Genomic DNA, 25,460 nt, shown 5'->3' on the forward strand with positions numbered 1-25,460 from the left:
ACAATAAAAAGGCAGAAGGATAAATTCAAAGTAAGGAAGTCCTTCATATTAAAAAAATAAATATATAGCTTAAGAAAAAAATGCATATTGTCCTTTTTATCCTCATTTTCATCATGGACTGGTAAAAATTTCATAAATGTCTAAAATCATTCCATGAATCTGTGCTTAAAAATTATTGAATTGAATGCTTTCTACTCTCCCTTTCAACTATAAAACTCTGTGATCTACAGTCTTAGTTTGATCCAATATGTAAAACAAATGTAATTAATATAACATAGCATTATGTCAACTAAATATAATTTGCTAATTCAAATAGTTTAAAGAAGTAAAAATGCTTTTTTAAGAATGAGGGAAAGTGTTTCCTAATGTTTGATGTAGTACTTTGCCACGATACATTTTCAAACACACTACACACATTAAAGAACTTTCGAAAAGTTCCTGCGGGAAATGACAGTGTCATTTGGGTCTATTAAAGCATCATTCTGGTTGCACAAACTAGAAAGAGAAGTTCCACTGTGGTAATGCTAGTCTTTATCTTAAAGACCAAGAGTCATTCTGCAAATTTGTGGTATCATTTCCCTAAACAACTCAGGACCGAACGGTACTTCTGTTCCTCACTTCTACATTTCTGCAGAAGCTGAAACGCAGCTCTTGACTTTTTTTAAGCATTACTAACAGACTTGAGATAACTTTTTCATCTACCATGTATAACTACGGAGTAGCATTAACATGTGAAGGATGTAATAAATTAGACGTCTCTTCATTTTAGAGAAAGAAGATGGAAACATCATTGGTTTTCTTTTCTCAATTAAATATGTGCGAATCAAAAGAAAAAACTTTTTTCAAGTTAATACATGGTTCAGGAAAAGAAGAAACAAGCAAAGAAGCCAAACTCAGGTAAAGTCATACTTTTTAAAATCAGCCTTATACTTTTAAAAACAGGATGGATGTTGAAGATTTGTTAGCATTTATTTTTAAAATATCTGGTCCAGAATATACTGATTGTACTGTTATGATTGAAAAAAAGTCTTTATTTACTAGGAGTAAACAACTGTTAAATCTAAAATATTTTCATTTAAAAAAAAAGAGCAACAATTTTAACTACAGAGAAGAACTGGTAACAATCTTTGTTGAAATATAATCTCAAATACTTTACAGTTACAGAAGGAAAAAACAAATATATTTTACATACGCCTACCCAAATTCCTCCACAAACATGCTATTTAAATGAAATTCTTTAGGAATATCATTGTGAGTGTGCGATGAGTGGGGTGTGGGTGAGAAGGGGTGTTTAGGTAATTACCAACTCCAAACTTGTCTGATATCAGAAGGAGAGGTTTAAATTGTCATTTAAATTGTCCTGAAACTCACGCCTTCTCTTTTCAGAGCTAAGGAAAAAAGAAACAGGTTAAGTCTGCTCTTGCAGAAACCTGAATTTCATGAAGAGACCCACTCCGGTAGATCCGGGCACTTAGCCAAAGAAACGAGGTGAATAACTTTTAATTATTTGGGGGATATTTTGCTGATTCTACCATGAAAGATTTAAGAAAGAGGAAATTAGGGATTTCCATTTTATTGGAAATTATACAGTAATATAAAGAAGGTTAGAGATCTCATTTCGACAAACTAGAAATATTCCATAAAATTAAACCACTTTAATAGCTGGAATCAAATAATCTTATAAAAATGTAAAGGTGCTCTTTTAAAATTATATAGCTGTCAATTTTAATGATATATTTTACTCCTTATAAACTGATGAAATAGTCATTAATTTAAGTGTTTTCACAATGTGATATTGTCATAGAGAAGAGCTATTCATCTCTTTCCTTAGTAGTTTGAAAAAATGCCCTACGTATAAAAGCAAATAAAGCACAAAAAGGGATATTTTGCAATTTTTAGCCTTTTCTTGAATTCAACCAGAAAATGGAATAGCCTTATATACTAGTATAATAGAAACCCTTCCAAATATGAAATATGACCAATAAAATATCCAAGATAAATATATTCAGCTCTCTAAATTATCAACAACTCTGAAATATTTTTTGCATTAAAAATGCTTTGTATTTCTTGCCCTTTATAACTTCATTAGTCAAACTTCCTGTATCTGTTAAAAAAAAGTTGCCACATATTGTGGTAAGAGCTTCAAGGAAATTACAGTTAAAAAAAACTTTGACTGAAAGATACTGCCAGTTTAGTTTCTTCTATTTGCTGAATTAAGAAAGATAATTGACCCGATTTCTTTTTCTTTGTTTTTAACCTAATACATGATTAATTTTTCCTTAAAAAAATCATAATTCATATACTCATGAGAAAATATTTAATGCTTTTTAATACATTGCTTGATAGGCAAAATCCCAAAGAAAGTTGACCAATGGTTTTGAAATTTTTGGCGTAAATACAACTTTCGTTATGTAATGAGCAAAGGAGAAACTCTGTGAAATATGACAGAAAAGAGCAGTATCCTAGCAGATGTCGGAGCAGATTCATAAACAGACTTTCTGCACACTCCATCATAAAACATTTTGTTTCTTGAACAGAATCTCCCCTGCAGAAGCCGTGATATGGGGTGAATCATTTGACAAACTGCTCTCCCATAAAGGTTAGTGGTATTTTTCCCAAATACTTTCTGCCGTAATGGAAATTATACAAAGTATGCATGTAACCATACAAAACAGGCTGTCATAAATATTTAGTCAGATTGGTAATTTACAGCAATCTGAGTTTCTGATCAATAGAAATAACTAAATAATAGAATAGGCAACCAATGGAAACTGTTTTTAGAAATATTCTCATTTCATTAAGAATTGCTTATTGTGGTCAAAATATTATTTCTTTGTGCTGTGGCTAATAATTTCAAATCTTTAAATTTTTTTATTTTTGAAGGAAACTTGGTTTTACTAAATCCCAGATTATCCATGTGATTTTTATTTTTTTATTTATTTTATTTTTTTGAGGAAGATTAGCCCTGAGCTAACATCTGCAGCCAAGCTTCCTGTTTTTGCTGAGGAAGGCTGGCCCTGAGCTAACATCCGTGCCCATCTTCCTCTGCTTTATATGTGGGACGCCTGCCACAGCATGGCTTGACGAGCAGTGCATAGATCCGCACCCAGGATCTGAACCGGCGAACCCCGGGCTATCGAAGGGGAACGTGCAAACTTAACCACTGCGCCGCCAGGCTGGCCCCTGATTTTTATTAAGCGATATAACATTTAAACTAGTTCTTTTAATGGACATATAGGAAACTCTCATGAAAGTAGTTGGTTTTTTAAAATTTTATAAATACCTCACTTGTCACTCATCTGTTTTTAAAGCAGAATTTTATAGAAGAGTTGAGAATCAGGAGGGGAATTTGAGAGGAAGCTTTGTAGATGAGATGGAAGTGAGGACAAATATTGAGTCCCCAGTTGACTGTCCAACACTATGATCACTCTAGGTTAGAGGACAGGCTGCCTGGCTTGCTATTCTTTAGGGTCACCTTACATAAGGCAGCAGGTGAGCGAGCTTTTTTGTCTTTATTCAGTCCACGATTTCTTTCCGGTAGCGACACTGATGAGTTTAACTGGGTAGGCTGTGGGCCAAGGCAACCACAAGTCCATGATTTTCCACAGTGAACCAAGTAGAGTCTGCATAAGAAGTACCACTTTCTCATTACCGAATATCCACACGCTTCCTCAAGCCTTCAGCTTTGATTTGTGTCTCAAATTTTCTTGTTCCTTACTTCATTCTTTGAAACAGAAGCACTTCCCAGATCCTCCTCTGACCATTCCAAGATGAGGCTGGCCAGACTACTCTAACTACTGTTATTCTAACTACTGTTTACAGCTTTGCAGGCGGGTTTCACATTCTAAGGTGTCTCCTGGAAGGAGCTCCTGTTGCTAAGACAGCTGGGAGTGTAGTACTCATAATTCAGCTTCAAACGCTCCGTTTGATGAAACACCAACTTCTCTTCTCTGTCCTCATTTTCTGTATTTTTCTCTTCAATTGTCCTTCTCTCTATAAGGTCTTGCTGAACTCTTAATGGTCCCGTTAATTTACTGACATAAGAATTCTATTTCTGCAGACTATCTCTCAATACTTTCTTTGTTTCAATGAAAACAGATTCTACCTCTGAATTGTAGTATTGACTCTGAGAAGGGAAAATATAGGCAGAGAAATCAAGGCTTAAATTTAGGCAAGGATGTAATCACTGAAAATGGAGGGTAGTAGTAAGAAAGGAAGTTTATGCTGAAAAATGTAACTTGACTCCTTCCTCCTTATTTCACCTTAATACTGTCACTCCCTATTTTGGAGAAGAGTAATTTAAAGAGCTTTTCTCAACTATTCACTTTCTTCATTCTCAACATCCAATCATTTCTTAACTATTGTTAAAATTCTTGCCAATCATATTGTCCCATCCTCACTAACTCCACCGCCACTGTCTTGGTTGAGACAGTTATCACTTCTTGAGACTAATTACAACCGCCTGTGTAAACCTTTCCTCCATAATTCATGCCCCCTCAAAGTTGCTTCTATTTTTTAATCTCATATTGTTTCCAAGATTTGGGCACATCCCGGCCCTTCAGTCTCTTCACCAGACAGAGCAAGGAGAAAAAGAGAAGTGGAATTCCTTTTTTTTGCTATTGACTGTTTATTATAAGGAAGCAGATGTCTTTTCATCTGCGAATCCCCAAATCCCACAAACCACCTGGTATATATTAAGTGCTCAAATAGCATAACCACATTTGTTGCTAGAGAGAAGTTAGTGCAGGGTTCCTTTGAGATTTGAGTTCCGGTTCTCTTCTACAACATAATGGTTGTATAATCTTAGTTAAACTAATCCCTATAATTTCAGTTAATCCTCACCACTCTGGACATTTAACTTCCTCAAGTGTAATTGTAGATAATAGTGTCATGTCCTTAGCTCCGATAGAAATATATTTCTCTCAGGATTAAATGAGACGAATAAGAAACCAGTAACTGTTTGACATTACACAAATGCAAATGGTGTCTGGTACTATGAAAAATAATAATGATCAACAATAAATTTAATAATGTTTTTCTGTTTCCCAGTCTACTCCCAATAGGATAAACATCGCTCCCAGGGTTAAATTTCAATTGAAAGAAATATATGAGCTGGATTTATTTCTTTAACTTAATAAATTGGTGTGTAATAATTTCATGGCACTCTCCCAACACATTCAGAGAGACGCAAGATTCAGCAAGGGCAGTTAGTCCCACAGAAAATCCTGCCCTGGCATCTGTAATCATTCTGCTTTACGAGTAGTCAAAACCAAATGGAAAGAATTGAATTTGTTGCTCTCTCTCTTTTCTCTACTGGGGAAATATTAAAGAACTGTAAGATAGCAGTGATTGGAATCAAAAAGGGATAACACAAGTAACAAAAGTCAGCACTGATCCACTTGGAGACTGTTATCATCGCTCATGATCAAAATGCTAATTAAATTATGCTCAATTCACGAAAAATTACGTTACTAGTATTTTTTTAAATCAATCCCCCCAAATTCAATTATTTTTCATTGCAAAGCTTATTGCAATATTAAGTTACTAAGCTTAAAATAATCAGCTAAAAAATGTTATTGGTTGCAATGGTTAAATTCAGCTCATTTCTATTGACTTGACTCTAGGCAAACAAAAAAGGAAGATCTTATATTCATACTTGCACACACACACACACACACACACATGCACTTCAAGAAAGACCTTGCTCAATCAAATTTTATAGAATTTCCCTTTGGTTAAGTGTGTAAGTTTCTCGAATTCTGTATGTCATGTCTGTATAAAGGAAGTAGAAATATTATTAAATGTAGTCAAATGGAAAATGAGGTAAGTCAAACAAAGTGCCATGGAAATTTGCGTATTCAGTTTGACAAAAATGACGGATATTAAAATCACTGTAGACCGATTATCAGCATCTTTGGGAATGGAGCCACACAGAGGAGATGGTTCTTACTCTAGATTTTAGGGAATTAATCAAAATTCACTAGCTGGGCGAGGAGAGAAAGACATTGTCCAAGCAGAGAACCAACAGAGGTATGGGGCATCAACCAGTGCCATTTATTTAGGGAACCAAAAGGAAAGTAATTCTTTGTTGAGAAACATAATTTGAAAAAGGAAGGGTGGCTTACAGTCACAGACAATAGATAGATGAGACTAAAACAGAAAGCGCATGGGTTTTGCCATATTCCACAGAAATCAAGGCTCCGTGGAGCGTTTTGATAATCCCACTATTTTATTGAAATTTCATTCTTAGAATGTAGTTGAATCCTTAAAATTAAAAAAAAGAAGGTAAAAATCCAATAAAATCTAAACAAAGTATGGACTTCAATTAATAATAATGTATCAAATATTTGTTCATTAATTGTAACATATATACCTTACCAATGCAAGATGTTAATAATAGGAGGGAACTGGATGTGGGGGATATGGAAATTTGTATTTTCTTTATAACTTTTCTGTAAATCTAAATCGATTCTAAAATAAAATGTTTATTTAAGGAAAATGAACTCAAACACATTATATAGTAAATTTTAACACAATGAAGTCCCTCAACAGTTTAACTTCTGTTCCTCATTTGTTTCCAAGCAGATATTAGGATAAATAAATTTTTCTGCCATCCCTGTTTATTGACAAATTTGCCTGAAATTGCAAAATGAATTATAAAAATCTATAATTTAACAGCATATATGCAAATCAATAATTTCTAATGATGTTTAATAAAAACAAAAAGCACAAATAAGTCAAAAAATAATATCAGACTATATTGGTCAGTCATAATTATCAATTTCAAATTTAGTCATCAGTCTTTTTCACTGATTGACTTTTTAAAAGTAAACGTTTTCAGTGGGAATCTAGCGAATCAAGTAATTCCAACAAAATTTTATTTCCATATATTATACTCACACATGTATGTGCGTGTTTGTATACATATATATGGTTCTGTGTAAGACATCTTTGGAAGTAAAATAATGTTGCTGAGTCATACATAATTTTGAAAACAATTGGCTAAATAGTTTAAAAAATGCTATCGAACTTTCAAAGGATCACACAGACTTTAGAAAATCATCAAAAGAGATTAGATAGATGTGTGCAAGATTTCAACAGGCAGAAGAAAAGGTAATTCTTGAGTGGAGAAAAAGACATGAAAACAGCTAGAGAAATTAGAGATTTTGCTGCCACCTGGAAAAGCAAGCAGTTCACTTTCACTGGGGCAAAGAGTAGTGAACAAACACACTGGAAAATCAAGTTGGGGAAAAACTTTGGAAGTGTGTTTGTTGGAAAGCTAACCCCGATGCATAGAAAGGTAGAGTTCTATGCATGCAGCATGGACTCCCTCCAGGACCGTTACAAATAGAAAAACTAACCTCAAGGTAAGGGCTATTTTGGAAAGAAAATGGGTGAACTTGGTGACTGAATGTGTACATATGCTGCAAAGTGAGAGGATGAAGAAATAGGAGATGGAGAAAAAAGATGAGCCAAAGATCCCTAGATTTTATTCCATATTAATAGAAGATAATTGTGCCTTTTACAAACGAGAAATAGAAGTGGAAAAACAAGGTTTGTGAGAAGATGATAGGTTAGAGTTTGAACTTATTTAGTTGCTGGTAAACTTTATCAAAAGTTTTGTAGGGTTTTAAGGCACATATCTAGAATATGGAAGAAAGATTGACTACAGATAGAGATTTTTTAAGCATTTAATATAGTTAATAATTGAAGCTCAAAAGAGAATGTTATTTCCTGTGAAAGGAGGGTCTAGCAATAAGAAAAATCTTCCAACTACTACTTAATTGTTTATTTTCCTGTGCAGCCTTTTTTCAGTCATTGCAAATAATTCCAGTATTTTTCACCTTTGTATTAATTACTGTTTGCTTGGACTCTTTGCATCCTGGATTCTGGCTCTACTAAGCTTAATTCTGAGAATAATTCATAATAAGATAGATGTAAAATATGTACGTCATTGCACTCCTTTGATTTAAAAATACAAACTGATTATACTGTGGAAAGTACTTATTACTGACTTTGGGTAAATGCTACTGGGAAATGCATCCTTCTCTTTGGGGAAGGAAATGAGTACTTCTTCTCATAATTTTCACCTTGTGGCTTTTCAAGCTGCCCTCCCCAATTTTCGGTTACCAATTTTCTGCAAGATAAGGGATCCCAGTGCTCTGAAAGTTACATTTCTGAATCAAGCTGACTCATAACAAACACTCAATTTCTTAATCTAGCTAAAGAACAAAAATAAGTAAAAGCCAGTCTAAATTATAAATGGATCACATAAATAAATCATTATTGCAACAGTAACCACAATATTGTGTAGCAAGTCAAGTGCTGTAAAGCCAAATATGAAAGAAGGAAACCACTCAAGCCAGTACAAATATAAACCAGTAGAATATTATACCATACTTGGGTTTCCAACTTGAGAGTTTTTTGACTTTTTGTTTCATTTGGTTTCTTGGCATGAGAAAGATACTCCAACAGATGCCAGAGTTTCAATTTAGAAACATGCCATTACAAGCATTTCCTATGTGTATGACACATTGAGCCAGCTTCTTCCAGTGTGACTTCTAATCCCAAATTCTCTCGAGTAATTCTGACAGCTGCATTCACCACCGCAGCCTTCCGAAGGACTGTTGAGTGAGTTACTGCCTGTGTGAGAAATGGTTCCATGGTGACTTCACCTAAGGCAGCTGCCCCTGGTGAGTCAGAGAAACAGGAAGTAGCTAATGTGCTGGGATAACCGAGCAGGATATTGCATATTACTTTTTAAAAAGTAGTTTACGTGAACTTTTAAGTAAATGAACTACTTTCACATTCATCCCTAATTCATTTGTTGAATCAGTCTTATTCTTCCCTGTTATATCCATATTATGCCAACCAAATCCACTCACTTTGATTAACCCATAATGAGTCCCTTTAGTATACAGCACTCTTTCTAATATCCGTGCTGTGACTTCATTTTGAAAGGCTGTATCAAGTTCAAGACTAACCACCATAACCAATGGGTTTTGCATGATATCCTAGGGGACAATGGCTGACACATAGTTGACACTCATGCTTTACAGATTAATGAAGAACTATATTTTAAGTAATGTTTATGTTATTTTCTGGAAGACTGCTATTTGAATTCCATGAAAGCTGATTTTCCTCTGCTGTTGCAAAGAGAATAAGTCACTTCTGCAATTGTCCTTCCTTATCCTTGGTATGTACATGGCTGTCTTGCCCATTAACCTCCATGTTCCCCAACAATAGGGACTATGTTTTATGGCAGTTTATTGGTAAACGTTCTATAATTTTAAGCAAAACAAACCTTGGTTCAAACCCCTGTGCTTTTCCCAGCTGTAAGATTTAGAGCAACTTAACCTTCTGAACCTCACCTTCTTCATCTGTAAACATGGGTAGAGCAGGACTTACTCCACAGGGCTGACATGAAAATTAAATGGAACTGCTCCAATAGAAGGCATAGAGCAATGTGCCAAGACCTCAGCAAACACTCAAACCTTCCAACTATTGGAATTAATATTGTATTTTCAATATGTAATACAGTCCTCAGGTTCATACTAGGCATTTCATAAACAATTAAAAGTTACATGAAGGGAGTTATTTTTAACAAGTAAGTAACAATTTCAGTTGCCTGGCATATGGATGATTCCTTTTAGGTGTCAGTACAAAACATTTTGCTATATTTGAGACTTATTAATAGGAAAAGTCACGGCCATATCGTCCTAAAATTGTGACAATTACTTTTTAACTCACTTGAGGAATAATTTGGTATTTAAAAACTGGTTAATCCATGTTTATACATGACATAGGAAAGAATTAATTGAAGTCAAAAAAATGTTCCTTTCACTCCTGTCAAAGTAACTTCGTTCATAAACCCAATAGAATATATCCTTAGTTTCCTCTTTCCAAACCAGATCTGACCTGGAACAGATTGTTCTCCCATGTAAAATAGCAGGCATTTTATTTTGCCAACTTTAGTAACAGAGAAACAAGTAAAAAGCAAGTTAAAGTGTCTCTTATTGTGGATGGAGAAGAGGCAGAACCTAGATCATAAACAGAGCAATAAGACTCAACGATATGCTTCTTAATATCAGCAGAGTGTATATATCCATGACGACTTCTTGCTTTTTTAATTAGGCTGTCCTGAAAATTTCTCACAATCATTTTGTTGTCTTGCTTTCAATGGCTCCTACTATCTAGAAATTCTCTTCAGAAATGTACTTTATGCAGCTGCCAAGCAAATTTCAGAATTCTCTTCAAAAAATACAAAGAACCTGTCAGTTTTGAAGATAGAGTTAAACGGAGAGAGCATCATTTATTTTTCAGAATTTGATCCAGTAAAAAGTGGATGTTAATCTGGGGGGAGAAAGACAAACATTTTAGACATTTGAAAGAGGAAGGAAGCATGGGTGCTTAGCAGCAGTTTTCCATTACGCTAAAAATTCATCAAAGGGAAAGTTCTCATTTTCTTTTAGAGTTCTGGCCAGCAGCTGGGGCACGTTTACAAAACTGCCTAAAGTTTGCTTCAAGCCAATTGGTCTACAGACTGGTTTTTTTGGTTGTGGTTTTGTTCTTACAGATCTAAATGTTGCCCACATTTCAAATTCTACTTCAGTTTCAATCTGGGGGTTGAAAGGCATATTTTGCCTTAGTCTCCTTGTTTCCTTCCAGGATCATTATAGAAGAAGAAAGAGGATAAAAAAGGCAAAAAGTGAAATGAGGAATGATGCAACAAAACCATCTTTCTCGTCACACAAATGCAGAAGGAAGAAATTTTTAAGCTTGGTCAATCAGTAGTCAAATGATGCTTATTCAGCCTCTTTCCTAAAGTCATCAGCCTAGGGCTCCAGTTTCCCCTGAAGTCTTAATAGGAGGCTACAATAAAGTTTCCAAAAGTTAAAGGAATGTAATCTTGGACAACAGCAATGGCTTAAATTGCTTTTCCACAAGTTCGGGTTCTGAGATACACAAGGTGAAAGGAATTATGGGAAGGAAAATCAAATAGAAACATATTAAAGACCAATAATTCCCGTGAGTACTGGAGTGCTAATAGACATTGTAAAACCAGCATGTTGGACTCTCTGTTCTTCCCTTTGGCAGCTATTTTGGTTCAAAAATATTAAAAACAGAGACAGATCACTCATTTTACTCTGACACATATACATTTTTAGGTGTTTAGGGAAAATCTTCTATCAAAATGCTTCAAAGAATCATTATCCATTTATATTTCCTATCCACATTCTGAGAAAAGTGCAGTACTCAGCATGAGAAGTACATCTTGAAAATCAACCACCAAACAAGCTAGAGAAATAAGAAGAGTGGTTAAATATCACCCACATTGATCATTCTCACTTCTTCTCAGCGATTAGAATTTGTTGACTCATTCATGAGCACTAAGGCCTCCACAAGACCCTTATGTTTGACTAGGAATCATTTTACTAGCATCTAATGACTGTAGACAACTTCTGAGTTACTTGGCAGTCTTACCACGCCTTCTCAAATTCCTGTTGAGCCTGACCTTTGCTTGTCTTCCTAGTTTCTTCACTTACTTAATTTACTAAAGAAAAGAAAAGACAGAATCTCCCCTCACCCCAGGGAAAACACCAATGGAAGGAGCAGTGGGGTGGAACAGACCCACGTGATTCTTTCCTCATGGTAGAGGTTGAAGTCATCCCATACTCTAATACTTAGAAAACGTTTGTAGGTTGTCATGTCGTTTTCTGACAACTGATTTCTTAAACATTAAGTTCCTGGATCTCTAGTATACTCAAAAGATTGCTTACAACATAAAAAACATGATGCTTCATGAGAAAAGCAACAGGTGTTCTCTGTAGGAGAAATAAATGGTGATATGTAAAGCATAATTCAAGAATTGCATTAGTTTCTTGTTGCTGCTGTAACAAGTTACCACAAATACAGTGACTTAAAACCACACAAATTTATTATCCTACTGTTCTGTAGACCAGAGGTAGAGGATGGGTCTCATCAGAAAAACATCCAGATGTCAGAAGGCTATTGTCCTTTCTCAAGGACCTAGAGCAGAATCCCTTTCTTGCTCGTTCAGGTTTTTGGCAGAATTCAATTCTTTGCAGTTTTGGTCCAAGGTCTCCATTCTCTCGCTAGCTTTAAACTGAGGGCCATTCCCACCTTCCAGAAGCCACCACGTTCTTTGGCTCGTGACCATCTTCTTCCATCTTCAAGGTCAGCAACAGTGTTTCTCATATTGCATCTCTCTGACCCACTCTTCTGCTTTCCTTTTCCACTTTTAATGATTCATGTCATTAGACTGTCTACCTGGATAATTCAAGATAGACTCCCTGCCTCAAGGTCCTTAACCATAATCATATCTGCAAAGCTTCTTTTTTCTATATAAGGTAACATATTCTCAGGTTCTGGGGAGAGGGCATGGACGTTTTTGGACGGCTGTTTCTCTGCCCCAGGAAGTATTGCCTCCCTGAGAAAGATACACTTCTACAATTTTTTTGTTTGAAAAGTGAGATCTTGGGTAACTGAACTTATCTGAAATTCAGTTTCCTCATCTCTGAAAACGAATATAAGACATATACCAGGCAGCTGTTGTAAAGATTAAATGGGGGTAATAATGCTTATAAACAGTATTTAGCCCTCAAAACCTCTAGACAGGTTATAAATGCAAAACCTCTGAATTATCATTATAATTCTACCCAAAGAGATTTTTTCTTCTTGCTTCGTTCTATATGAAACTTTCTATATTAGAAATACTGACTGACCACAAGGAATAGTTTTAGAGAGCAGTGGATACAAAAAATTAATGTAAGTGAAAATGAGTTGAGCAGATAAAGAAAGCTATCACTTTATTTCACAAATTTTTCCAGCCATAATACTAGAATGTTTATCTTTTTTATAAAATTGCTGAATTTGTCTTTAATATTTTGTTCAGAATCTTTGCATCTGTGATCATGAGGGGTATTGGTCCTTAACCTTATTTCCCTTTTTCTTTTTTTCTTAGTCTTTATTTTATTTATTTTGGAGAGGTGGGAGGTGTTATATATTTGTCAGGTTTTGGTATTCGTTATCTGAGTCTATTAAAATGAGATGGAAAGTATTCACCCCTCCACTGTTTTCTAGAAGAAGTTGGGTAAGATTAGGATAATTTTTTTCTTAAATGTTTTATGGAGTTCACCAAATCTGGACCCAAGATTTTTTGAAGGGGCGCTACTTTAATTATAAAATCTATTTATTAATTGAATTATAGTTATCAGATTTTCCACTTCTTCAGGGTCAGTTTGAAGACATTTATTTTTTAAAAACAATTTCTTGTTTTATTGAAATTACATTTATTGACACAAAATTGTTCATAGTATTCACTTACTATCCTAATGATATCTGTTAAGATCTGTTGAAATATCCTTAATTTTCTTCCTACTGTGAAACAGTCTTGCTGGGGGTTCTATTTTATTAATGTTTTCAAAGAACAAACTGTTAGCTTAATTTCCTGTATGGTTCATTTTCTACAGACTTCTGCTCTGTTTTACTTTTATTTTTTCCTTCTATTTACCGTAGCTTTAATTTACTCTTGCTTTCCAAGCCTCTTAGTGTGGAAACTTAGACCTTGATTTTGACTCCCTTCTTTTTTTTTTTTTTACTAGTAGAGTGTTTCATGCAGTAAATTTCCTTCTAGCTACTGTTTAAACTACATCCCACAAATTTTGATGGGCTTGTACTCTCATCATTCAATAGTAAATATTTTCTAATTTCTCTTGTAATTGGTTCTTTGACTTATGAATTATTTATAAATGTGCTGTTTTATTTCCAAATATTTGGGGCTTTTACAGCTATGTTACAAGTATTGATTTTTGATTAAACTGCTTGTGGGCCAAGGACATACTCTATAAGATAGCAATCTTTCAAAGATTCATTTTATATCCTAACATGTGATCTATCTTGTATAATCTTCCTTGTGCACTTGAAAAGATGTGTTGGGTAGAATGTTTTATAATTGTCAATTTGGTCAATTTGGTTAATAATGATATTTAAGTTTTATATATTCTTATTGATTTTCTATCTATAAATTTATAAGTGAGCAGAATTAAAATCTACTATTATAATTGTGAATTTTTCTACTTCTTCCAGTTTTATCAGCTTGCTTCATGTATTTTAAAGCTCTGCAATTAAGTCCATATATAATTAGGACTGTTATTTACCAGTAATGATTGACCATTTTATAATTATGAAAAGGAAATATTCTTTATTTTGAAGTCACTTTGTCAGACTGCATCAGATTTTTTATACAGATTTCTTATGCTTAACTTCTGTGTTGTGTATCATTTTCATCCTTTTATTTCACTTTCTAGATACTTTATCTTTAATGTGTCTCTTGTAGCCAATATATAGTCTAGTTTTAATTTTTAATGCAATCTGATAATCTCTGACATTTAATTGAGTGTGTAGTCCTTTTAAATGTAACGTCATCATTAATATAGATGGGATTGTATCTAATTTCTTACAATTTATTTTTTTGTTTGTCTCACAATTTTGTGTTGTTTCTTTACTCTTTTCAACCTTTCCCGCCTTCCTTGGATTAAATAATTTCTATCCAACTGTCTTCTAGAATACTTAGCCCTCCCTCTGCAGTCTTTAATCCAGTTTCATGACCATCCAATGAATTTTTTACTTCTGATATTTTGCATTTCAGTTTTAGAATTTCCATTTGATTGTTTTTTACAGTTTCACTTTCTCTGCTGGGTTTTTGCATCTATTCATTTATATGTCTTTTTTAACCTTTACATTCATCAACATATCAATAATAGTTTTTGCAAAGTCCTTGTGTGCTATTTCCAACATTTTGGATACCTCATGGTCAGTTTCTATTGACTGCCTTTGTTATTGATAGCAGTCACCTTAGACATTTCTTTGTATGCCTAATAAATTTTTATTGTACATGAGTATGGAAGAAGATATAAAGTCTAGATTATGTTATCTTCCTTTAAAGAGTCTTAGATTCTTTTTCTGTCCATCAGTTAAATCATTAGTGCATCCTCTTGACTTTTTCTGGCCAGTTAGATCCTTTAGAACCAATCTCTTTCTGATTTGCCTTAGCACTAAGACAAAGTCTTTGCCCTTAGGCATAGTATTTATATCAAAAATACGGCCTTTGTTGGGATCTCCACTATGGCTGAGCCAGAACTCCAAAGTCTCCCAGACCAATGCAGATTCTTATATTTCCATTTACCTCTCAGCCCCACAGCAGCTATACCTTTCTAGGCTTCATAGAGTTTGCCCACCCATGTACAGGCTCGTCCTCCATCAAGGGTCTGCAGGGAACCTGCATTCAGACCTCCGGGTCCCCTCTGCTTGTTTCTCTTTTTTTCAGTACTCTGACCCACAAATTCCAAACATATCATGATCCCAGTCTCTTACCTCTGCCTCCTCAGCTTAAAGCGATTTTTAACTTTGTTTAGGCTCCATCTCCATGCATTTCAGTCTTACAGGTGCCCCCAGGTAAGAAGCCAGACCAAACCTAGGCTCGCTTCATATGCTTCTTTTCTCACACTGCTTCTAGGCCCTTTGTCAATTGTACTCTGCTTGGAAATTACTACCTTGATATTTTGTCCAGTTTCATAGTTATTGATAGTCAAAGGGCAAGTTTAGTTCCTGTTACTCCGTCATGGCCCTCCATTTCATCATAGTTTAATAGCAATATTTCTTTGTATTTAAGGTAGGACTCTGTAGATTAAACATCAAGTCAAGGACTTTGCCTCCATTTTACGGCTAAATCCTTAGTACCTAAAACAGTATCTGGATCAAAGTTATCACTCAGTAAATATTTTTTATAATAAATTAATGAGTTGTTCAGTGGGGAATTCAGGATGAAAACAAACTTTATTTAATAAGATAGTTGACCAAAGTTAGGAATACACTATAGAATTAGGAATATGCTTGAATAACCTACAGTGATATCCCCAAGAGAAGAGTGTGCCTCCAAGAAAGTTTGTCAGCTTGTCTGAAGCCACATAGGCTGGCATTCACCACAAACTGAAACCCTGCCAGTTCTGAATATTGATGCTGTCATCTTGTTAACGTGCCAAGAAAGACCCAACTCTCGGGAGCAGGCTCACACTGGCAAAACTCATGAGGCCGAGTTCCAACTCAATAATATACACTCAGGAATAAAACTCTCATTGGTAGGCATTTCTGTATGCTCAAAAAGAGGCCAAACATAATAAAAATTTTGCTTGATAAGCTTGAGATTAGAACGTTAATTAAATGTTTAATGGAATCAGGCTAAGATAAGGATTGACTTCTTAAATGGACTAATATATTATGAATTTCATATATTTGTGCATCCCTATTCATAATAGGACAAGATTTTTTTATTTTTTTCTTTATTGGTTTTTTGCTTTTTTATTCTTACTGACTCTGATCGACAATTTCTCTTATATTATAGAACTGATATCTCATTAAAAAGACAAAACATTTCCTAGAAGTCTTGTATTTTTAATGAAATTTTGTATTTTTCTCATATGTTCGAATATTTCTTTCAGTAAGTAATTATTGAGTGATTTCTTCATCCTGGGGATTTAGTGGCAAATTAGACAAGAGTTTCCATCTTATGAATCTCACAGTGTAGCATGAGAAACAAAAGTGAGCAAGCAACTACAGCACAATATTTTAAGTGGGACCCAGTATACTAGGAAGTCATGGCATGAAGACACCCAACTTACTCTTGAGAGATTGGCGAAGACTTTCCAGATGAGATGATCTCTAATTTAAACCTGAATGGATGGTACAGATTAGATTGATGAATTAGACTGATAAAATTAGAGTAGGAAGAGAAAAGTGTTTCCAAGAGAAGCTCAAGGTAAGAGATGTGGGAACACGGCACACACATGGAACTCAAGTATTTCTCTGGGCTTGGAGCTTATCGTGTGAAAAAGATAGTGGAAAGAGATGAAGGGTATTATTGGAAAATTTTAAACAGTGGAGAAACATAATGAATTTTGTACTATAGAAAGATATTACTGACTAGAATGTGGATAATAAACTAAGAGTGTTGGGCTGGGGTTGTGGTGGCGGGTGCCAGGCAGGGGGGAGCAATGGAAGCCTGGAGTCAGAGTCACCAATTAGAAAGTTGTTATAATAATCTAGGTGAAAGATAATTCTGGTCTGATTAAAAGTAATTCCAGATCGCATAAAAATAAAAAGATAGATGTATGATACATGAAACAGACAAAGTTGACAAGATTTCATTATCAGTTGGATGTGGGGTGAGAGGAAAATTGGGAATCCCTGAGGATGCCAGGGTTGTGGTTTAAGTTGTTGAGTGCATGGTGTCATTGAGTGGAAAACATTCTGGGAATGTCTTGGGTGATGATGAATTCAGCTCTAACATGATTATTTCGGTGGAAAATTCAATAGAGATGTTTACCAGATGTTGGTTGATAGGAGCTTGGAGCTCAGGAAAGAGATCTGGACTGGAGATGAGTTCTGAGAATCATCAGTGTATTCATTTTATCTGAGTGTTGGAGTGTTGAAGTTATTACCCAGGAAATGTAATTAACAGGAAGGATGAAGAAGGGTAAACTACAAATTATTCAGAGAAGCAGTGGTCAGAGGCCTAAGAGGAAACTCAGGAGGGTAGGTGCCATAGGAGAAAATTACAGATATTTCTCAACTGTGCCTGCTGTCGTAGAGAGATGAAGAAACATATGGACTGGAAAAAAAAAAAGCCCACTGAATATAACAGTAAGTCATTTTGGTAAAAATTATATAAGTATTGGGTAGAAAGCACATTTTAGTGTGGGAAGTAAATGAAGTGGAGGGGATTAAAAGACCAAGTGTAGAAAACTTACTCAAAAGACTATATTTGTAAAGAGAAATATATAGATGAGTAGCTGGAGGAATATTCAAAGTCAAGAGAAAAATGTTTCTACAATGATTTCTCTTAATATGATTAAAATTATTAATGCTATCAAACGATTATTAAACATTAATGACATCAAAATTTAACTCACAGAAACTTTATTGTTTTCCAGGATTGTTTGTAATGCCTCATTTTGCCCACAGGTGCCAGCAATATGGGTTAGGTACAGCGGGACCTAAGGGAAAAAAGGAGTTTCCGGAAAAATGTGGGAAGAGAAGGTAGGAGGGTAGAGAAGAGAAAAGGGAGCTAGAAGAGGAGAGAAAAGGAGAAGAATGTAAAGAACAGAATCCCAGCAAACATCATATTCAACCAGGGAACAGAAGAAGTTAAGCCATCACAGGCGACTGCATAAAGTGGTCAGATAGTGTGAAGTAGGAGATACAGTGCCCTGGAATCCTAGGAAGAAGAGTACTTTCAAAAGGAGGGGGTCAGTATTATCAAATATTACCAAGTAAGAAGTCCAGACAAGATTCATGAAATTTCCCTGTGTAATAAGGTACTTGTGATAGCAGAAAGAGAAATAGGTCATAACTAGAGGGTGAGACCAAATCTGAAGAAAGATGGCTAGTCATTTATATCCAACTCAAATGTGAACTTCTCTGAGAAAATTTATCTGAAAAATCCAGAAGGAACAATGTTCTTTTTTCTCAGTGCTTCTACAATGCACTCTTTCATATTACGACTACCTATGACCAAGCAATTTCACTTCTGGGGACTTATTCGAGAGGAATGAAGACTATGTTTACATTAAAAAAAGAAATCTATACATACATGTTTATAGCATCTGTATTAATAATAGCCAAAAAAACCCTATGTGTCCTTCAATTAGTAAATAGTTAAACAAATGTTGGCATGTCCATACCATGGAATACAACACAACGATGAAAAGGAACATCAATTGATACATGCATCAATCTGGATGAATCTCCAGAGAATCATGCTGAGTGAAAAAAGCCATCCCAAAGAATATTTACTGTATGATTCCATTTACATAGCATTCTTGAATTGACAAAATTATAGCAATGGAGAACAGATTAGTGGTTCCCAGAGTTTATGGAGGGATTGGGTGTAGGAGGGAAGTACGTGTAGCTATAAAAGAGCAAAATGAGATATCTTTTTAATCATGGGAATGTTCTGGATCTCGACTATAGCGATATTATTACCCTAGTTGTGATATTTTATTACAGTTTTGCAAGATGTTACATTAGTGGAAACGATAAAAAGTACATAGGATCTCTCTATTATTTCGTACATGTAAATCTATAGTTTTTTCAAAACAAAGAAGTTTAATTTGTAAAAATGTCTGTAAGCCAAAAAATGGTAGGATATCATAAATAGTTGAAAGAGCACTAGTTTTAAAGTCAAAGTGTCTTAGGGTTGAATCTGAGTCTGCCGCATTTTTAGCTATGTTAACTTTACCTGACTAAGCCTTAAACAAATGATAGTCATCAAGATTGTCGTCAGCATCATCCCCATCATCACTACCATCAAAACCCATATAGAGTACTTACTATGTGTCAGTCACTGTTTTAAGCCCTTGGCACATTTTAACACATTTACTTCTCCAAACAGCCCTATCAGGTAGGTATCATCATGATCTGAGGCACAGAAATGAAGCATAATTCACTCAGGGCAACACAGTAACCAGCTGAACATGCATTTGAACCCTGGTGGTCTTTTACCAGACTTGAGACCTGCCCCTAGCATTGATGGGGCTCAAATAGAACAACGTCAAAACGGAGGCTCCATACCATATGTCTAAATGCTTAAAAGTTACAGACCAAGCTGACAGACTGTTAAAATTATTCATTCTATCCTTCTATTTTGAAAAATATACGGTGTAACAACTTGGAAGATTAGGTTTGAATTAAAAATTCTCAGACTCTTCACAGTTCTACTCTGTAAATATGGCCTCCCTCACTTCACTTTCCACCCATGGTTTGGTTCCACACTGTGAGAGGCCTCTTTGCACATTTGGGTGGACACCCTCAGGCTGCAAATTCAAGTCCTGTCCACACTCAGGCCTAACGGTATGCATACCACTGAGTCAGCGTGCCCTTGTTGGATGGACTTGGAGAAGACGGCTGTGCAAACTCTGGAAACACAGAGCCTTTAGACAGGGAATTCCAGGGTCCTGAGCCCAAGAAGCATGGACTAGAAGATGAGGGATGGGCTCCAGGTGAAATGGCTTCTTGGCTCTGTAGAATAACCTCGCACACACACCCTGGGGAGAGGCACAGCGGAAGGAGACCCAAAGTGAGGTCCAGAGTCCCTCTTACGAGGTCTAAGTATGATACAGCCTCATTTCAACAAGAAGGATACTTACCTTTCATAGTTGTGAAGATTTCAGCCAATTTATATGAGGTCCTTCTGCCATATCACGCAAGACGTATGCTACCGCGCTGCATTTGAGGGAACATGAGCTGTTCTGCTAATATTTGCAGTTATACTGTAATATCAAGGAGTACATTTTCTCAGCATTCATATTTTATTGTAAAATATATCACTTCTTTTCTTGGTAGGTGGACTGGAGACTTTTACCAGATTTCTTAAAACCGAATTCAGTGAGGAAAACATTGAATTTTGGGTAGCCTGTGAAGATTTCAAGAAAAGCAAAGACCCTCAACAAATTATCCTTAAAGCAAAAGCAATATATGAGAAATTTATACAGAACGATGCTCCGCAAGAGGTAAAGATGACTGTAAAAATTTACACCTGTTTGAAAAATATTTGAGAGAATCTGCCTTCATCAAATGGGTACACCTGTACGTTCTACCAGAAAGGCCAGGATTTTGTTGAAGCAAAAATGGTGGTTATTTATATAGATTTCTACATACAAACAGGATGCAATGTAACATATTACCATGGAAGGAAAGATATAATTGAAGTCACTCCTCAGTGTTATTTTTATTCTAAATGAAGAGTGAATACAATTAATTGCAACATTTAGATTCATTTATCATGTTAATCACCTTAGCTCAAGCCTTCTCTCACAGAAACTAAAGATTTCTATAAGTGATAAAGGCAAGAGAACCTAAGATCTTTCTATCATGCACCATTTTAATCTTTGCTCATCTACATACACAAGGTTTTGTTTGCCCTGAAATGATTCTCTCTCCATCTTAAAGTAGACTAAAAGAAAATTTCATTATAGAGAGACGAGGTAAACCTAATTTGGCAATGGTTCAAGTGAAAACACAATTGTGATTTTCTTTGACTGCAAGTTCAGTATGAGGTAATTGTTTGAAACAATTGCTAAAATGGCTATAAAACTAGAAAATATTACTTGGCTTTCCTCAAACGTGAATTAAAGAGAGTTTCTATATTTTTATGTGTTCAATAAAGTGTCTCTTCAGTGCGGTGGTAGAGCTGGTCATCTATCACTGTTAAGAGACCTGTTTGACTGTAAATTAGATTGTCCATGGGGTAGCATTGTTCCTGTAGATATTGTTCCACATGAAATGATAGTTGTTTTCCTTGTTTCATTATGTTTCAATCTGTTTTCTGTTGTAATTAATTATTCTGTCTTCCCCATGGCCAACCTTACACACAGGTAAACAAAGGCAGCTAGTTGTATGGTGCTACTCACCAGGGAAGAGGAAGAACCTCTTCCTAAAAACTCACCACATCAGAACCAGATATGTCATCAGTGCATTGATAAACAGCATTAAAATATTTTATATCTTTCTGGTGTAGTGGCATGGTGGTTAAGTTTGCATGCTCCACTACAGCAGCCCGGTGTTTGCAGGTTTGGATCTTGGGCACAGACCTACATACTGCTCATCAAGCCGTGCTGTGGTGGCGTCCCACATGCAAAATAGAAGAAGATTGGCACAGATGTTAGCTCAGGGACAATCTTCCTCACACGCACACACAAAAATAATAATAATAATTTAATTTCTATGAAGTTGAGTTTCCACTTGAAAATGAGTTGAAGCTAATGATCTCTATGGCATGTACCATTAATACTCCGTTATTCTAAATTGGCAGAGAAAGTGAAAGACCAGGAGTATAGGGAGAGAAGAGCCAGATGAGATGCCATCCCAGAGTAAATCATTGGATCCCTAGACCCATAACAGGAAAAGCACCCAAGTGGCCAAGTGCCCTACCCCTACTTGAGCATTGGGTCAGCCCTGTACTGTTCGTTTCTCAAGCATGTTTACTGAAGTAGATTGGCTATAATTGCACTTTTTTCATTATTATCCAGGTTAACCTTGATTTCCACACCAAAGAAATCATTGCCAAGAGCATCACCAAACCCACTCTCCACAGTTTTGATGCTGCACAAAGCAGAGTATATCAGCTTATGGAACAAGACAGTTACACACGTTTTCTGAAATCTGACATCTATTTAGACTTGACAGAAGGAAGACCTCAGAGGCCAACAAATCTTAGAAGACGGTCACGTTCATTTACCTACAATGAATTCCAGGATGTAAAGTCAGATGTTGCCATTTGGTTATAAAGAAAATTAATTTTGCTCGTTTTGATGGCAAACTTGTACATTTGCTTCTAAGATATAGCATGTTTATGTCAACAAATGGGTACATCTTTTAAAATAAAACACATCATGCGAAAGGATTTTAAAAATGTAAATCAAAACTTTTATTCTAACAGTGCATACTGTCTCTGCCAACATATTCTGTAAAACCTTCCATTTGACTTCACACCATTCATAATCATAAAAACTTATTACTTAATTAAAAGGCAGTAATGAAGTAATAACAATGTTTTACAAGATTGTAAAGCTAAGTAAAGTTTAAGCTTTTGTAAAATTGTCAACAGTGTGACCAAACATCTAGTTTGGATTTTCTTCTAGATATAAAAAACATAATGCTCAGATATCATATATTCAGACAACATTTTTCATAATGGTGAAGACTCTATCTCAGTTTTAGAGAGTATGGAAGTGGTCTAGCTCTCACAATGGGAGAGAACAAACATTTATTCTTGGGTTACTAACCCTGGCTCAAAAACACCAATTTTTCTAACTTCTAGCTATAAGCCATCAACAGGAACGTTTGGGAGGGCACGTTCATCTCTATAGAACTTCCGGGTTAAGCGTAACCTAGGTTGCTGATTGAGAATGTGGTCCACATTTGGGTTCATTCCTAAGGGAGCATGGACTTACCCAGTTATACGGAGCACACTCCTGCTGGTCACGGAAACATGCCCAGATGAGGCATAGCTCCACGTTAGGACTGAGTGGAGCAAAGAGAAGTTGCTACTGAGATAGCGGCAGTCAGTCATTTGAATGGCCACCAGAGGAGGTTTATTTCAGGAGTAATTAGCCCTCGTCTTTGGACTTTTAGGATTAGGGCAAAAATTAGAAATGGGAGGAGGTAAAGAAGCAAGGAGTTTGAGGTCCTAGAGATCAGGCATCTGCCGCATTGGCTCATATTCAGGAAGTATTCCGCCAGCCATCACAGTCTTCTTCCGAATCTGATTGAATCACTTAGTACTATATTATTCAAATAAGATTATGCTAATTAGTATGTATGTCTCTACTTTAGGGAAATATTTAATTTTAGATATGTGTTACATGGTCTGTAAGTGTCTGTATTTAAAGATGCCATACATTTGCCTTTGGCAAATGTTATTTTAGTTGAAATGTAAAATGTAAAAATCGTAGATCACCTATAAGAATAAATATTTTAATTTCTCCATTCATTCAACAGTTTATTTGACCACTAAATGCTCTCACTGATTATTGATTATCCTTCCTGTCATCAAATGAGACATAGACATATTTTCCTATTTTAGAATGATATTGGGGCTGGCCCCATGGCCAAATGGTTAAGTTCGAATGCTCCGCTTCAGTGGCCCAGGGTTTCGCCAGTTTGAATCCTGAGTGCAGACCTGGCACCGCTCATCAAGCCATGCTGAGGTGGCGTCCCACATAGCACAACCAGAAGGACCACAACTAGATATACAACTACATACTTGGGGGCTTTAGGGAGAAGAAGAAGAAGAAGAAGATTGGCAACAGATGTTAGCTCAGGTGTCAATCTTTAAAAAAAAAGAATGATATTGGGATAGAAGGTATTAATTGAGGTATTTTGTCACTGACCTTAATGCTAAATCAATTCCTTATACTGTTTCAAACATGAAAAAACGGTACCATGCCTTTCAAAGAAGAGCTAGGAATGTTATTTTTAATTTTTCTTTGGCTGATTTGTATTTTCTTTTTTGGTGGCTGTCTGTTTTCAAAGAGTTTGATTGTTTTATACACAGAATTAAGACTTGATACAAACTCTCTGATCTCATCAGAAAAAATCATGGGCTGACTTTAACAGCATTGTTCTAAGACCACAGATAAGTATTATGTATCTTTTTTATCTGTCATAATTTCAGAAGCATCTACTGTCTTGTTTAAATTATGAAATATTCAATGAGACCCTTCAAAAACCTACCAGGACTTTTTGATGAAGTTAATCGCTGACTAAGGAGCTTGTATCTGCAGAGGAGTGACATAGCCAAATAAAGAAAACAGACTAAATAATTGGAGAAATGAAAGCAGCCAAGTAAAAATGTGCAGATGGTACTGAACACTGGCTGAAGGAATCAAAGAAACATATAATGAAAGCCTGAGACACTGAGATGCTCAGCACCTGGGCTCCCGAACCAGATGTCCGATCCTCAGAAACTTGTTTAACTTCTAAGCATCCTTACCCTACACATTTTTTCAAGATAACGACTCAGGATTTCTAATTTCTAATCTTTTTATGGTCCCAACACATACTGGTTCTAAGCAGATGATCTGATATTCTCGAGAGTTCCTCTTGATGCCCAAGCAAGGAAAAGAGGCAAATAATTAAGGTTAATGAAGGACTATTTCAGATTAAAAATTACTATGGGATATTGGTCTCAGAATAAGGAGCAATTTTTTAGAAGAAAACTTAGAAATACATGGGAGGAAAGAAATCACAGGAAATATAGCTTCCATTTTTTTCGGCCAGTCACAACTAAAAACATCTTTAAAGATGGAGTTGGGTTGAATTAGATAATTTGATGTATCTTGAAGCCCATAGACAAAGTCAATACCTAGACTGTCAGATTTTCTCCATAACAGAAGCTCAGTAAAGGACTGTGGAATCAAGTGGAAACCATAGGAAGTATTATGAAGCAGGAAGTATAGGATTTCAGCAAAGACGAAAGGCTTTCAAATATGACATGTTTTTACTGGAATCCTGGCTCTGCCACTTATCAAATGCAGTGTTTGGAAAGTTATTTAAGTATTCTGAATTTCAACTTTTGGTTTGTAATATTGGAATAAAACTTTTACAGTGTTCTTAAGATGATTAAACTTGAAAATACTGGTAAAGTGCCAAGGATAGATTAATTGACTTTAGTGAGAGGACATGATTATGGAAATTATTCCCTGTATTTAAGTATCACATTTAATTAGGATATATGTTTCCTAATAGCACCTAGCTTAAAAATCAAACAAATATCTTTTGAGAGTAATGAGATTTCTTGAATAAAATCTGGGGACAGCTGTGGCCCTCACTAAATCTTTTATAATTTTGCACTGTATACAAAAGTAAATAATGACATTTTA

At 35.5% G+C, this 25,460-nt stretch overlaps 1 protein-coding gene across 1 annotated transcript; it reads left to right on the forward strand.

Moving 5' to 3' along the window:
* Positions 1–455: 455 nt before the first annotated feature.
* RGS18 (regulator of G protein signaling 18) lies at positions 456–23,569 on the forward strand. Its single transcript, XM_001915707.5, has 5 exons — positions 456–897; positions 1,387–1,488; positions 2,538–2,599; positions 20,422–20,588; positions 22,107–23,569. The coding sequence occupies exons 1-5, from the start codon at positions 779–781 to the stop codon at positions 22,362–22,364; spliced, it is 708 nt and encodes a 235-aa protein (XP_001915742.1). The 5' UTR covers positions 456–778; the 3' UTR covers positions 22,365–23,569.
* The last annotated feature ends 1,891 nt before the right edge of the window (positions 23,570–25,460 follow it).

The sequence above is a fragment of the Equus caballus genome, chromosome 30 (genome assembly GCF_041296265.1).
Source record: "Equus caballus isolate H_3958 breed thoroughbred chromosome 30, TB-T2T, whole genome shotgun sequence".
Classification (NCBI taxonomy): domain Eukaryota; kingdom Metazoa; phylum Chordata; class Mammalia; order Perissodactyla; family Equidae; genus Equus; species Equus caballus.

Coding starts and splice junctions, on each gene's coding strand:
- RGS18 (XM_001915707.5), top strand. CDS start 779: ATGGAAACATCATTGGTTTTCTTTTCTCAATTAAATATGTGCGAATCA. Junction 1,489..2,537: donor CACTTAGCCAAAGAAACGAG/GTGAATAACTTT, acceptor TTTCTTGAACAG/AATCTCCCCTGCAGAAGCCG. Junction 2,600..20,421: donor CAAACTGCTCTCCCATAAAG/GTTAGTGGTATT, acceptor TTTTCTTGGTAG/GTGGACTGGAGACTTTTACC.